At 44.5% G+C, this 14,290-nt stretch overlaps 1 protein-coding gene across 1 annotated transcript; it reads right to left on the reverse strand.

Moving 5' to 3' along the window:
* Positions 1 to 758: 758 nt before the first annotated feature.
* On the reverse strand, positions 759 to 1,586 carry LOC131264493 (protein Tube-like). Its single transcript, XM_058266791.1, has one exon. It carries the CDS (start codon positions 1,584 to 1,586, stop codon positions 759 to 761), a length of 828 nt encoding a protein of 275 aa, XP_058122774.1.
* Positions 1,587 to 14,290: the final 12,704 nt, after the last annotated feature.

A 14,290-nucleotide genomic window follows, 5' to 3' on the forward strand; every position in this document is an offset into this window, starting at 1 on the left:
TGCTCTGAACGAATTCAGGCACCCTTCCGGTTTCCAAAAACTCACATCCAGTCATATATATAAGTTATGATCGTTGCCTCAAGATTATTGTAAAAAAATATAATTTTTATTTAAGTATAATTACTGATACACGACTATTACAATTTTTATTTGGGATTGAACCTGTTCTGTCTGTTCCTAGCTAGAGACTGAGGTCTAACTTGTTATGAAGCCCTTTTATAGCGCTGCCGTTGCTCCTCCGGGTGGTCTTCTGTTTCGACGTGTTGCTCTGCGATTGGTGACGAGGTCTTTCTCACAGTTGTTGTTCTGCACAATTCATGTCTCAACTCGTTCGCGATCGTCGTCAGGTTTCTGCGTCGAGTGGTCATGTCCTGTCGCGAGGGTTCGCGCTAGTGTCTGCGTTGAGTGGTTACATCCGTAGCGAGGGTTCTCATAGAATGCGGTGACATCCTGTCGCGAGGGTGGAATATGATACGTTGGCTGGTTTCCTGTCTTATCGTATTTATTGTAGGTATATTCTACGACGAAAGATGAACAAGAAAATTCCATTGGAGAACTCACAGGATTCACACTTTGTGCGTCGGAATAATCGGTATCGCTTGTGCTATCAGTAGAGTTGGTACTTTCCGTACCAAGCAGTGGCGGAGTTACACTGATGGGGGCCTTAAACGGTAACATGAACGGGGCCCCTACGCAATACCGTTATCGTCTTGTTTATATGTTTTTCACCAAAATTAATGTTAGCATTTACATTTAAACTATAACCAATAAGCACTTCCAAGAATAGATAAGTTTGGGGCTTCCCGCTCATCGTGGTTTTCTGCTGGCTGATAATTTCGGTCGTTTTGATGCTTAGACGACTCAAAGGCTTCCTCTGGTGCCTTTTCGTCCCCTTGAAAACCGAGCGCAGAAATCAGTGGTAAACCACTCGACGAAGCCGACTTTTCTTCCACCACGCGTGGTAATTTTCCGTCGATCCTCTCGGGACGTGCGTTGTTTTTGATCGTTGAAAAGACGTGTAACTCGCCGTCCGCGATGGGTGATAAGCTATTCTCAATCTCGACCCGCTTCGTCGGCCCGAGCTTGTCGTAATAGTCTCGATTGTTATCGATCGTTACTGAACTCACATTTTGCTGTAGCATGGTAGAGCTTGGGTAGCTGATACCGTTTAACAAGGACTCCGTGTGGTGGTCCTCTGGCAGTCTCACGTCTATCGGAGCCCCTGGCCCATCGGTAGGCCGGCCTGGAGGTTTTTCCCGCAGCAAGGTTGTCAGATACTCCGCCGCCCGGATTTGCTTCGCACGCACAAGTAATACCAGCAAATGGTCAACAGTGGGCCGCGCCTTTCCCGATATGCTCCACTCTTCCAGCAACAATCTCGACGGGGACGTTTTCTCCTTTGCACTTTCCGTTTCGAGAAAGCGTTCGATCGAGCCATCGTACTTCAGCATGTACTCGTTTTTGGAAAGATCGTTCAAGTCTTTCGGGATCTGGTAGAGAAACGAGCGCCATCCTTCACTGGTATCCAAAATGTGCACCACGTTATCCAAATTGGTCATATGTCGGACTTCCAAGTTGCGGTCCATGTTTCCCGTTTGCTTCGTACTTTCGGATTACTTAAACTATTCAAATCACAGCAACCAGATGAGATAGACCAGCATTTGTAATCTGGCCCTGTAGACTCGGCGTGAAACTGCCGACACGTTGGAGCGGTCCCGTTTGATGCCTCTACTAGGGGTTCTCGGCGTCCTTCTCGATGAAATCCTTGAAGTGCAGGTGGCAATGACGTAGAGCAGGATAGATTTTACTTTACTTTAACTGTTTTGTACTGTACTGCCACTTCAATATCCAAATGTCCATCCTATTCGGGCGTCAGTTAACGATCCTGGATTTCGGGGGTAATATCAATCACAACCACGTTCTTAGAGTTCTGTGTCTTTACGACGTATATTATTCAACTGGTGTACTCATATTGAAGTCGCTTACAAGTTGTGTCTTATTTATATGTTACATTCTATCGGGAATGGAGTAATGTGGAAAGGGAAGGATTCATCTTCAGGTACACGGCTATGTGTCCTGGGTGCCAGATGCATCTCAGGTAGTCTTGTAGGCGGAATATTCTAATACCCGTGTGTCTGGAGCCTTGTCCCCTGGACTGTGCAGGATGGCGGCGGTGACATCCCGTGCTAGAATCGAGCATCTGGAGCCGTGTCGCCTAGTCGATGAAGGATGGCGACGGTGACAGGTAGCCGTCCTGTAGTCTGTGTTGGAATAAGCCGAGCATCTGGAGCCGTTGTGGGTAGTCTGTGAAGGATGGCGACGGTGGCGGGTAGCCGTCCTATTAATGGTATTCAAACAAAGAAGGGCATTTAAACCTCGCTACGTATTGCGCACTGAAAAATCGATGCTTGTGATTGAATAGGTGAAAAATCGATGCTTGTGATTGAATAGGTGTGAGAAGCCCTCAAAGTGCGTTCCTCTCCAAGACTCGTAGCGATCGGACGCATTTTTTAAACAACAGAGTGAAAACAAAAAGTGCAAGAGCAAGCCACACCATGGCTGAAGTACCCTGCGGGTGGATTTCTCGAAGCTCCCCAAAAGGTCCTCCTTGATGTGATGGTCGTCCAGATCAGTGTACTACACGGATACTATAGTTTCAGACAATCTATAGGCAGAAAACATTCACGAAAATAATTGAAGCACAAGTTAAGACATGTGTGTGAAAGAAGATGACAAGATTGAGCGCTAAGTCGGAAGCAGATTTATCGTATGTTTTCGGTGTGCAAATGTGTCCGAAGTGTCTTTTGAGTGTTTAGTGCAGTTTGTTTTGATCGTGGTGCATCGTCCGGTATTTGCGGTTGGGTTTAGTTTTCGGCGGCGTCGCTTATGACGCTTCGGGAGCGGTGTCCATATCGCTTGTTACCGGCAGTGTACTAGTATTGGTCTAGGCGGCCAAGCGATCAAATAGTGTTTTGTGTGGGTGAAGCCGGCAGCATCTGGAGCGGTACTTATAGTGTTTTTTACTTGCGAACGTTTTGCTCGGATTTGTTTTAAACGGCCATGGAGTGTAAGAAATGCTCCGTAGTCGTTTCGTTAGTGATGACCCGGTCGTCTGCTATGATTGCGGTGAAAATTTTCACCACCTGTACTCTGAATGACGGAGAAGTACTCTGACGAAGACGTGATTGCACTCCTGAAAGAACAGAATGCAGGGATCTCGTTCACGGCACTGGAGCTTGTTGGAATGTACGAAAGTAGGTTCTACAAGTACCAGAAGTACAATGACGTGATCGATGTGGACAGGGAATCGGCACAATGTCTAGAGGACCTCAAAAAGTTCAAAATAGGTTTTGACAGTTGTGCGATAAGCACTTCTGTTCATGTATTACGATGTTTCGGGTGCGGGCAGTTTGGGCACAAGAGCACCGAGTGCAATAAGGAGGAAGCCTGCTCTAGGCGCAGTGCACACAGGACGTCGGAATGTAAGTCGGCGGCCTTAAAATGTGTGAACTGCGTGTTGGCGGGTTCAAGGAGGAGCACGGAACATGCTGCTTTTAGTAGCGAGTGCCCAATATACAAAAAACAGGCATCGAAGATTGCTAAGCATTCCCAATAGCATAGATTGCTGGGGATAGGACAGCGATATTAAATCATGTATTGCAATATCGCTGGCCTATCGCCAAGCTATGTTCTGTTACGCGACTCTGTAAAAAGGATGCAACCCGCGTTGGTCCTTCTATCTGAGACGCATATAACGGAAGCGAAGCATTTGATCAGTTTAGTATACCGGGGTACAGGGTCGTGTCCTGTTTGTCTCACTCACGACACACAGGAGGGGTTGCAGTTTATGCTGGAAGCTCGGTTGTCTTAAAGGTGATTTAAAACGAATCACCGGAAGGTTACTGGGTTTTGGGGTTTACTGTGACTCGAGGCATGGCGACTGCAAACTATGGCGTTCTGTATCACTCACCAAGTTCAAGTGACTCACGATTTGTCGAAATTCTGGAGGACTGACTAGACAGATTTCTAGATTTTGGCAAACGCAATGTTTTAATTGGTGACTTCAACATTGATTGGTTCATTGATACGAAGTCCGAAAAATTTCTTATGAAACTTATGGACTCGGTGTGCCTGAAGCAGAAGGTTAACACTAGAACCGCCGGACTTTTCTACCTTACTAGAACCGCCATATGGGACAATTTTGTCCCATTCGTTATGTATACATATTTAGACATGTTTTTTTACCCAAGGGTTTTTTGTGGTCAAATAATTAGTAAACATGATAATAAGGTATAATAAAGTCTTATTATAAACTCAATCAGTAGTAAAAAAAATCGAAATCAGACCATATCAACCGCATACCAAGGGTATCTAATCCAGTTTTCTTTACATTAATAGAACATAATAGGGTATTAAATGATAAATGCTTATAATTATTCCTTACAGGATTGAACGACAGTAAATCTAGGCTAATAGATATAAATTATTTAATCAATCAACTGATAAGTAGGGTTTTTATGGTAATAAAATAAATCTTTAGTTCTTATTTTTTTGGGTCTACGCGGGCGTCTGCGACTCCCTTTGAAAACCTTGTGAAAATTTGATGTCAATACAGCTCTTAATGGCCAAAAGAAGAGGACAAAGCTTTTTTCGACAGCAAAATGAAACACCTAGATTAATTGATTCAAACATCTATAATACATTTTTAGATTTCATGGTATAAGGACAAAATATTACATTGCTTCATCAGAACCTGGCTCACATGAAACGCATACGTACGAAACTCTTTTAGTACATTTTTTACATACTGGTCTATTGCATGTGAAGCATTCGTTAGCACTTTTACCCTCGTGACAAGACATTCGAACCTGGCAGCGCCGACGAGAACCTCCAGTTCTCGTGGAAAGTTCTTCGCCTAGCTTGAAAAGAAAATCGCGTCTAGATATCTTCTCTTTTGTAAGATTCTTTTGTAATATCTCTTTTTGTACAAGACCCAAGCATTGATTCCCGCCAAATCCAGAATATTAAAAAAAGAATGAACAGGCCATCTTCTACTGGCATTTTTTACGGAGTACTTTCTACACATTTGGTCAACTACATCAACTCCGTACTTGGTCGAGTTGTAAAAAGATACAATTTCAGGTTTTGATTTTTCATCGTTTCCAGTTCTTACATCACGATGCATTGAGCTCAGCAAAACGACATTTTTTTTAGTTGTACCTTGATATACTGTAAGAGTTGTGTCGGCGCTTACGAACGCTTTGGTGAAGTAAAGTTTTTCCTTTGCTTTCTTCACGCAGATCGGCACTTCCCTTCTAGCCTTGTTGACTGTGCCAACTAAGCTAGTTTTTTTGGATTTTAAATACTTCGCTAGTTCTAACGAGGTGAAAAAATTATCACAAGTAACGTTTCTTCCACTGTTTAAGTACGGATCTACTAATTTTTTTACTACAAAGACTCCGAGTCTCTCCTCCGCAGGACGGTCATCATTTTTCCCGAGATAAGGAAATATGTTGATAACATATTTAGAATCTACGTCAACAGCCATCCAATACTTTTGCCCGTACTTATCTGGCTTCGATGCCATAAACTGCGTAAATGGGCACCTTGTCTTGGATGGAAACAATTGCTCATCGACAGAAATATGAGGACCCAGGACGTAATTACTTTGACAGTTTGACACAAATCTTGAAAACACATCTGATATCAGGGCAAATTTATCGGTTTGCAATCGTTCCGATCTAGTCGCTTTTTCGTCAAATCTGAGGAATTTCATGATCTCACGAAACCTATTACGCGACATTACATTCTTGTAGAATGGAAGACCGTATTTTTCGGACCACATCAGATCAATCTCCATGCCTTTGGACTCAGTAGCTCCGCGAATGTACAAAATCGCTAGAAATGCATCCAGCTCAGCGAGAGACAAAGTCCAGTTTTTAGTTTGCAATACTCTTCTAGCTTCAATTTCAGTGCATTTTCGAATTCGATTTAGAATACCATTATCAATGATAAGACGCCATGAACTCGAGACTACACCGCCGACTACGTATCGTTTAGCGTAAGGAGACGGACCGGGTACGTCTCTTATAACGTTTAGTTCAGCAGTTCTGCCTCCATTAGCATTGTTAATTTCAACTACTTTCCACTGTGTGCCATCAGGTGCCTCTACGATCGATCCAACAACAAGTTTATCTAAAGAACCTTCCAGTTTGCGGTTCGTTTTAGCTGCTACTTTTGACTGTATGTCAACTTGGTCATTTCTTGATTTTGCAGGGGCTACCCGTGGAGCTTTTCCAGCGTTAGAGTCTGCAGTTTGTCGAGTGCCGCTGGCCCGACGAGTTTCTTTTGAAGGCCCAGTGCCGATGTCTGTGACAGATGTACGCTTTCTTCCAGCGCCTTGGCTTGCAGATTCCTTATCTGAAATAAACATAAAATAAGATAATTTTTGTGTATAGCACATGTGTGAAAAGTTAATAAAAGTGGTTTGACAGCCAAATTACTTTTGTATAATACTTGCCTTCAACTGAGTGCTGTACTTGTTCTGGAACACAATCTTCAAGCTCGTTGTCGGATGATTCACTAGATGAGCATACCAATGGATCAAATAAATCGCAGTCAGAGATATCAGACAGAGGATCCCCATCTGATTGATCACTGGAAATGTCGTTCAGAGCAGCAACAATCTCTTTGGGTCGTAAATCAGGCTGGCGTGCCATATTTAGATACTACTAAAAGCGCACAAATAAATATTGCAACTTGCAAACACTTGCAATGTCCTAAGTCCACCAGACAGACTGGTTGCGCGGATATTGGGAGAGCACACACAACGACCAGGCAAGCCGTTATGTCGAAACGTGTAGGCTCCTTGTTCGGACCTGCAAATATTGCAGTGCTGCCAGACTTGCAAAAGCACTCCGTCACTCGTTGACAGCAGGGATACCAGTCATCACAACGTATTTTGCCTATGGGACAAAAATGTCCCATATGGCGGTTCTAGGTTGGAAATGATTTTTTAAATGTACCATATGGGATACACATTTTTTTCTGGGCGCATTCGAAAGATCGTTAAAAATAAATAAAAGTCAGAAAATTTCTATAGGATGTCACGACGCCAAGCGGAAATACACAGTTTTTTCGAGTGCGATGGGACAAAAATTGGGGGTGCCCATGGCGCAGCGGTAGCACGAGGAAACACCACACCACAGGTGTGGGATCGAATCTCGAGTCTGGCACCCTCCGGTATTACGAACGGCTGACCACCGATCTATAATATACCGTCTTTCGGTCACACAAACTCTCTTCGGAGAGAGGCCTTGTCCCACTAGGGGATGTCGTGCCACATTAAAAAAAAAAAAATGGGACAAAAAAGTCCCATCGGCGGTTCTAGTGTTAATCCAGCTACTCGTATTACGAAGAATAGCAGGACATTGATTGACCATGTGTACTGCAACACAGACTCAATTAGCGTGGTAACAGATGCTTGTGCAAAAATATCTAATCATGAAACTTTGCTTTTAAACTTGAACGATGAACGTTTCAGGACAGTTCAAAAACATGTTAAATGCTGGAATAGGTACTCTAAAGAGGGTCTTTCGTCAGGCGATCACATTGAGTCTACATTGGGCAACTACAAATTTCCATGAAGTTGCAGATCTATTGAAGGTTACTCTAGAGAGTGCTATGCATAGTTTAGTTTATTAAAGGACCGTGGAGAGTAGATACTCTGGCAGATGGTATACGTTGGCTCTGGAACCCATTGGCTCTCTTCACATTGGTGTGAGTACACTAAGCTACGAAACGAGTACAGTAGGTTTTTAAAAACTACTCGTGAGGAATACTTCAGTAGGGAAATTAGCAAGCATCAGGGTAATAGTAGGGAACTTTGGAAACTTCTTAAAACCATGTTGAAACCCGACGAGAATACCGCTTCATGCGTGAAATTCGGTAACTGTTTCGAATCCTATGAGGCGGTGATCGCAGCAGGGTTCTACAACTTTTTTGTGAATAGCGTCACACTTGTTAACAGCAACATTCCGATACATGGAAGGAGTCATTGGTTGTACCTATTCCAAAGCTGACTGGAGCTATCAAGGCGGAAGAGTTCCGCCCCATCAACATGCTTCACACTGTCGAGAAGGTTCTGGAGGTTGTGATCATAGACCAATTGGTGCAATACCTGGACCAGAACGGCCTGCTTGCCCGGAGCAGTCAGGATATCGGGAAGGACATTCCTGTGAAACTGCACTGAACCTGGTGCTTGCGCAGTGGAAGAGGTTGATGGACAGTGGGCAACCAGTACTTGCCGTCTTCTTGGATCTAACGGGCATTTGAAACAATATCGAGACCCTTGGTGCTCACAACACTTAGACGGTTCGGTATTGAGGGGAGGGAACTCAGTTGGTTCAGCGATTATCTGGCAGGTAGAACCCAGACGACAATTTTCATAAAATCTGTTTCAGATCCTATTGAAGACACTTTTGGGGTTCCACAAGGAAGTGTTCTAGGACCAATTTTGTTTATCAGTATTGTTATACCCACGTACGCAGCAAGGCACTGCGCTCTCCGAGAAACGTCGGGTTTCATCGGTTGACGCGCGGTGAGATGCGAGATGGTTGATCGTGCCTTCCAGGCACGCCAGGTCAAATAAGATAGATCTTGTGATAGGGTATTCATGTCCCGACCACCGAGGTCAACGCTTGTTCACCAGAATAAAGCAAGTGGAAGTCAACTCCAACCTTTGGTTTAACTTATACTCGCATCCCGTTGAAAGAACATGAAAAGTAAATAAATGACATGAAGCAGGTCTAACGTTCCTGCGAGATAAATCTTTTTGATGATGAGACAGTAATATTTATATCGCGAAAGAACGTGAAACAGGCAAAGTCCCTTTTGAATGAAGACTTGGTGGCTCTGGATGGCTGGTTGAAATACAAGAAAGTCGCATTAAAGGTTGGTAAAACACACTATATGGTAATGTCGATTGTTCCTCGGCAATCGGACACAGCTCAAAAGGTTGCAAAAAGTACAGAATAGGGTAATGAGGTTAGTGTTGTGTTGTAGTCGGTACACGCTGTCTGCTGTTATGCTGGATGTCCTGCAATGGATGTCGGTAGAGCAGCGGATAGTGGATCAGACTATGATACTAATATTCAAACTCCTGGGGGGTTGCTACCGGGGTACCTTGGAGAAAGAGTAGTTAGGGGTTCTGACATTCACCGGTACAACACTCGAAGGGCTCATGATCCTAGAACGTCGAAGTTTTCGACAGTGTTTACCAGGAATTATTTGTTTTGTAAAGGTATACAACAATGGTATAACAGCATGCCTAGAGAGATTGCCGAGGCTGCAAACTTTCGCGAGTTCAAGCGCTTGTGTGCCGTGTACATTAAGCAAGTAGTTAATAAGAACCCAGTAGAATGTGTAATGGGTGGTCCGCGACAGCCGAGCGGTAGCGCCGGTTAGAAAATCGACCCATGAGCACCAGGGCTCTCACCACCTCGACGGCGTGGGTTCGAATCCCAACGGAGACCGGACCCTCCCCTGTACGAGAGGACTTACTATCCACGTACAACAGGGAAACAAGTCTCGTAAGCCCTTAACGGGCAGGCATGACCAAGAAGAGGGTCGTTACGACAAGAAGAAGAAGATATTCTGTTTCACTTACAGAGCACAGACCTAGTTTCCGTCAATATGTATCCGAAACGTAAGAAGATGAATTCAAGTTGTGGCACATGGTGCAAATGAAGGTGCGATAATCCGACTACGATAACGATAATAGATGTTGGATGAAACAAAGGCTCCACAGGCAAAAGGGCTTGACAGATCGAAGAGCGATAGATGTAGTACCGGTACGAACTGAACCACGTGCGGAACGATCAGAGACAAAAAAACGAGTTAAGTAAAGTAAAGAAATATATTGAGTGAATTTAACGAACAAGCTTGGGTACAACACAAGTGGAGACAGAATTCATAAAAGTTGTGTGAGAAACATGTATCGACAAAACGAAACACCGAAAAAACCCTTACGCTTGGCTGTTGCTAGGCAGTATAAGTCTATGCTTCGGGCCTGCGAGACTGAGCAGGACAGAGCGCACCGAATGATACTAAAAAAAATGCATATACCCAAAGCATTGCAATTATACAGGCGTTTTTGAAGGATGTTAACACATTCAGCGATACGGCCTGTGAAATCTGTTTCAAGAAATGTTGTCCAAATCAGAAGACCAACTTTTATATACACTGAGTCAAAGATTACCTTCCTGCAGAGCTTGCTATAAAAGCATCGCTAAAAGTTGTGACACACATCTGAAAAATGAACGTAATCGAATGCATCCGTCAATGGCCTATTAGAATAACTTGGATCCTGGTGACATTCGGGCCGTGATCCAAGAATTACACGAATCGGAAGCCAAATTACTACGAAGAATCAATCCTTTTGTAAAAGTAATTTAATTTTGTTGGACGATTCGGGCAGTTCGGCTGGCTTCAAAGGTCAAGTAATCCTGTTTGCTCTTGACGTATTTGAAATAAATGAAAAATTGCCGAAAATGTTACCTCGGTCGACCTGTGATTCAGGGTTGGTAATTGTGACCGAGACTTTGGAAAATCAAGTGCGATATTCAGATTTTCCAGTCTAGCCTGAGGCTATCTATGCCGCACACATTGTTATATCGCAAAATATTACCAAAAAACCAAATAGAATTACAGCATATTACACCAGTTTCTGTGCCACACAGCGCATGCAACCGGGTACTGCAACCTTTGCAAACGGTTAAATGCTGTCAGTTAGTCAAACAACTGTCAAAATGTGCTCAAACGTGTTTTCGGTCGTCGAGTGACAAATAGATTTGCAAAAATTTGCGCACCTGGTATTGATTGCAAGCGCATGGAAAATGGTTGTTTGCGATGATGTCGAATGTTTGGTCAAAATGTTTCGGTGACCACATTACCTCTCTGCTATTTTTCACAGTTAGGCACTCACATCAACACTTCATTTGGATCGGCTTACGAATTTTAGCGTTGACACGAAACGCACGATCTTTAGCGACTCGTGTAAACTACGCATGAAACTCAGACTACGCATGAAAATTCGTAGATGCGAATTGCACATTGTTTCGGCCAATAGTAAAAATCTACTTAAACAGGAATAAAACTATTCAGAGATGTAAAGAGCACTACATTGATCACTCGCTACCTGAGCATACGGCGCACATCCTTCTCTCGCCATCCCATCCGTGTTGCATTCGCTGCACGTTCTGCGACTTACTATTCACCACGTGTCGGTTTCTCCTTTGTTTGATTTGTAGTGGAAAATCCTGTCATGTGTGTAATGATTCGCGAAAGGCACAGTATCAGCTCGACGTCCGGCACACTGTGCCCCTTGGTATACCCCACCTTCTGTGTTTCAAGGAAGGAACAATCTCCCATGTCTTGACTTGTTCGTTTCGCGGAAGCTAAATCAACCTGCTCGCAGGCTCGGATCGGTCCTCCGTATACTCTGCCACGGAAAGCGATGCCCACTTCTCACGTCCTTGTTTTGTCTTTTGGTAGTGGAAGATCTGTTAACACATGCATAGAAATGCGAGTTCGAATCGAATGGCTACGTTATAAGCTAATCCCGTATGCAAGCGTAGTTGTTCTCACTCCTGTTTGAATAATAAAAAGTAAACTTTCACATACCACCCTATGTCGTTTGCTCTCTCTCTCTCTCTCTCTCTCTCTCTCTCTCTCTCTCTCTCTCTTTCTCTCTTTCTCAATCTCTCTCCCTCCCTCCCTACTCTATATTACTTTCTCTCTCTCTCTCACTTTCTCTCACCCCTTATCACTCTCTTTGTATATTTACCACTCTCCCTTTCTTTCTGATCTCCAATCTCTCTCTTTTTTTGGGAATATCTCTCTCTGTCTCTCGCCTTGTCATACGTTCCCTCTCTGGCTCTATTTTTTTTACTTTGTCTGTCTCTATCTTTACTGTATGCCTTTCTCACTCTTGCTCCTTCACTTCCTACTCTTTCTTTTCATTCTCTCTCTCATACACTGACAGCACACAAACAATTCCGCACAAAAGGGTCCTTTCCTTTACAATTTTGATCTGTTTTGCATGGCAGGGCCTTTTTCTGATTTTCAATCATAAGTGACATCGAATCAGGCAGAGGGTTTCTTTTCGCACGCATGTTTGTTGGGCCATGGTCGTCCCTCGGAAGGACTGTGCGTTCGCGTTCTCGTTCTGGCACACTTGGACAGATAGCGTGCTGGTCTCCTTCAGCAAACGTGCTGCTCATAGACAGGCTCTCTCGCAGCAGTGCTGTAGATCTAGAATATTATAGGTATAGGTATTGGGTGTACAACTTAAAAACCGGAAGTCTGTTTCGAAGAAGTCTGCATTGTAGTGTTCAACCCAGTGGCATAAACGCACTATCGTAACTGTCAAGTGACATACAGTAATCCATGCAAGTACGTTTATGCCGCCGGGAAGGCAGGCTTCCTAGTTGACATACGTATGCAGCCACGTATAAAAAATAAACGCAAAATTGTTCAAAAATACATAAGAATAGCTTTAAAGTATACCAAAATAATAATGTTTATTGTTCTTGAAGTCTTACAATGTATCAAACCCACAATTACTTTGGTTTTTCCTTATTTTCCGGCTTGAGGCAACCCAGACGCGTTAGAGACAAAATGAGATGCGTTAGAGGCAACTGTCAATGAGCTATTTCAATACCAGTTACTTTAGATACAACAGTTGATGAGCTTGGCTGCCAAAGCCTGTAAAAAACGGACGGTGCACCTACCCGTCGCTTTTCGTTCCGTTCCAAAGAACCTGTAGTCTGCTATTCTGCGGAACTGGATGCATAGATAGGAACGGAACGTTCTAGGTAGGTGCTTCACGGAACTCGCAACACTAGATCGTTCTTTCGCTCTCTGAACGGTAACAAGATTAGAAGTGCAGTGCAATTTTGTAAACCCCGTGAATAAATCAACGCGTTCAACAAATTACTGTTCGAGTTCTTCTTGGTTTCTGTGGCTTCTGGGAAAGAAAGCGACTTGCCGCACCAGGTGCAGCAATATTTAAAAATTTGTATTTTTTGCGATTGCGATTGCGAAGTGTAACAAAAGGACGAAGCTGTCACTCCGTATCCTGCCAAGTGAACAATTCAACGTGCCAGGGCTGCTTCTTCTTCTTCTTGGCGTAACGACCTCTTGGTCATGCCTGCCCGTTAAGGGCTTAAGAGACTTGTTTCCCTCTTGTACTTGGATAGTCAGTCCTCTCGTACAGGGGAGGGTCCGGTCTCGGTTGGGATTCGAACCCACGCCGTCGAGGTGGTGAGCCCCGCCTCTCATGGGATAAGTTATAGATGGACCACTGTGCAGTGTGTGGACAAGAAAAAGGCCACGATTACGTGATTTCCGAATCGTGTACCAGAGTGTTCCACTGTGCATGCAATGACGAAGATGAAGTGGAAGGCGGAGGAGTGTGGTGTTGCGAAAAATGCAGGGCAGGACCATCGCTCAAACAACGCTGGTGGAGTTGCAAAACTGAACCCGCGAAGTACGCTCATCGCAGGGTACACCCTTGCAACAAAGCCTTGAAAAAAAGGACCTGGTGGAGGAAGTGCTAATGTTGATGGAAGCATGATGCAACTCACTAGTAAACAAAATGGTGGCCAAGCACGCATCGAACACGACCGCTCCACCTAGACTAGTTCACCCTAGCTCCACGGCGTTCGAGTTTCGCGAGTGTGTCCGGAATCATCAGGCAGGGGCGAGTCCGTCTTACTCGAACGCCCATTCGGGCTCGCTATCGTACGGGTCTGCACGAGCTCACCCGGAACCAACTATCAGCGAGGCAAGCCGTCCCCCGCGAGCTGCCGCCATTCTCCGGTCGGCTTGAAGATTGGCCAACCTTTCTCAAAACCTACGAGGAAACAACCAACCTAACGGCTTCGCACCCAGCGAGAATGTTATGTGAAGGTTGAGACAGGCGCTCAGTGAAAGGGCGCTGAAAACTGTAGAGTGTCGGCTGGGGCGTATCGAGTACCTGCAGGAGGCGCTGGCATCGCTCGAGGAGATGTACGGAAGGCCCGAGCATACGTCGCGCACCGCCACTGAAGGAAGACCGCCTCGACAGCATCCTCGACTTCGCCATCTCGGTGTTTATGAGCCAGCAAAAAAGTGCCCTCCTCCACTCTAATGAGTACCTCATTGTTCCTTCAACACGTCTTCTGTAGTTGTAACGATCTTGAACAACGAGTCGACGAAGCGATGAAGGGGTCATTCGCACTTGAAGAAT

The sequence above is a fragment of the Anopheles coustani genome, chromosome 2 (genome assembly GCF_943734705.1).
Source record: "Anopheles coustani chromosome 2, idAnoCousDA_361_x.2, whole genome shotgun sequence".
NCBI lineage: Eukaryota > Metazoa > Arthropoda > Insecta > Diptera > Culicidae > Anopheles > Anopheles coustani.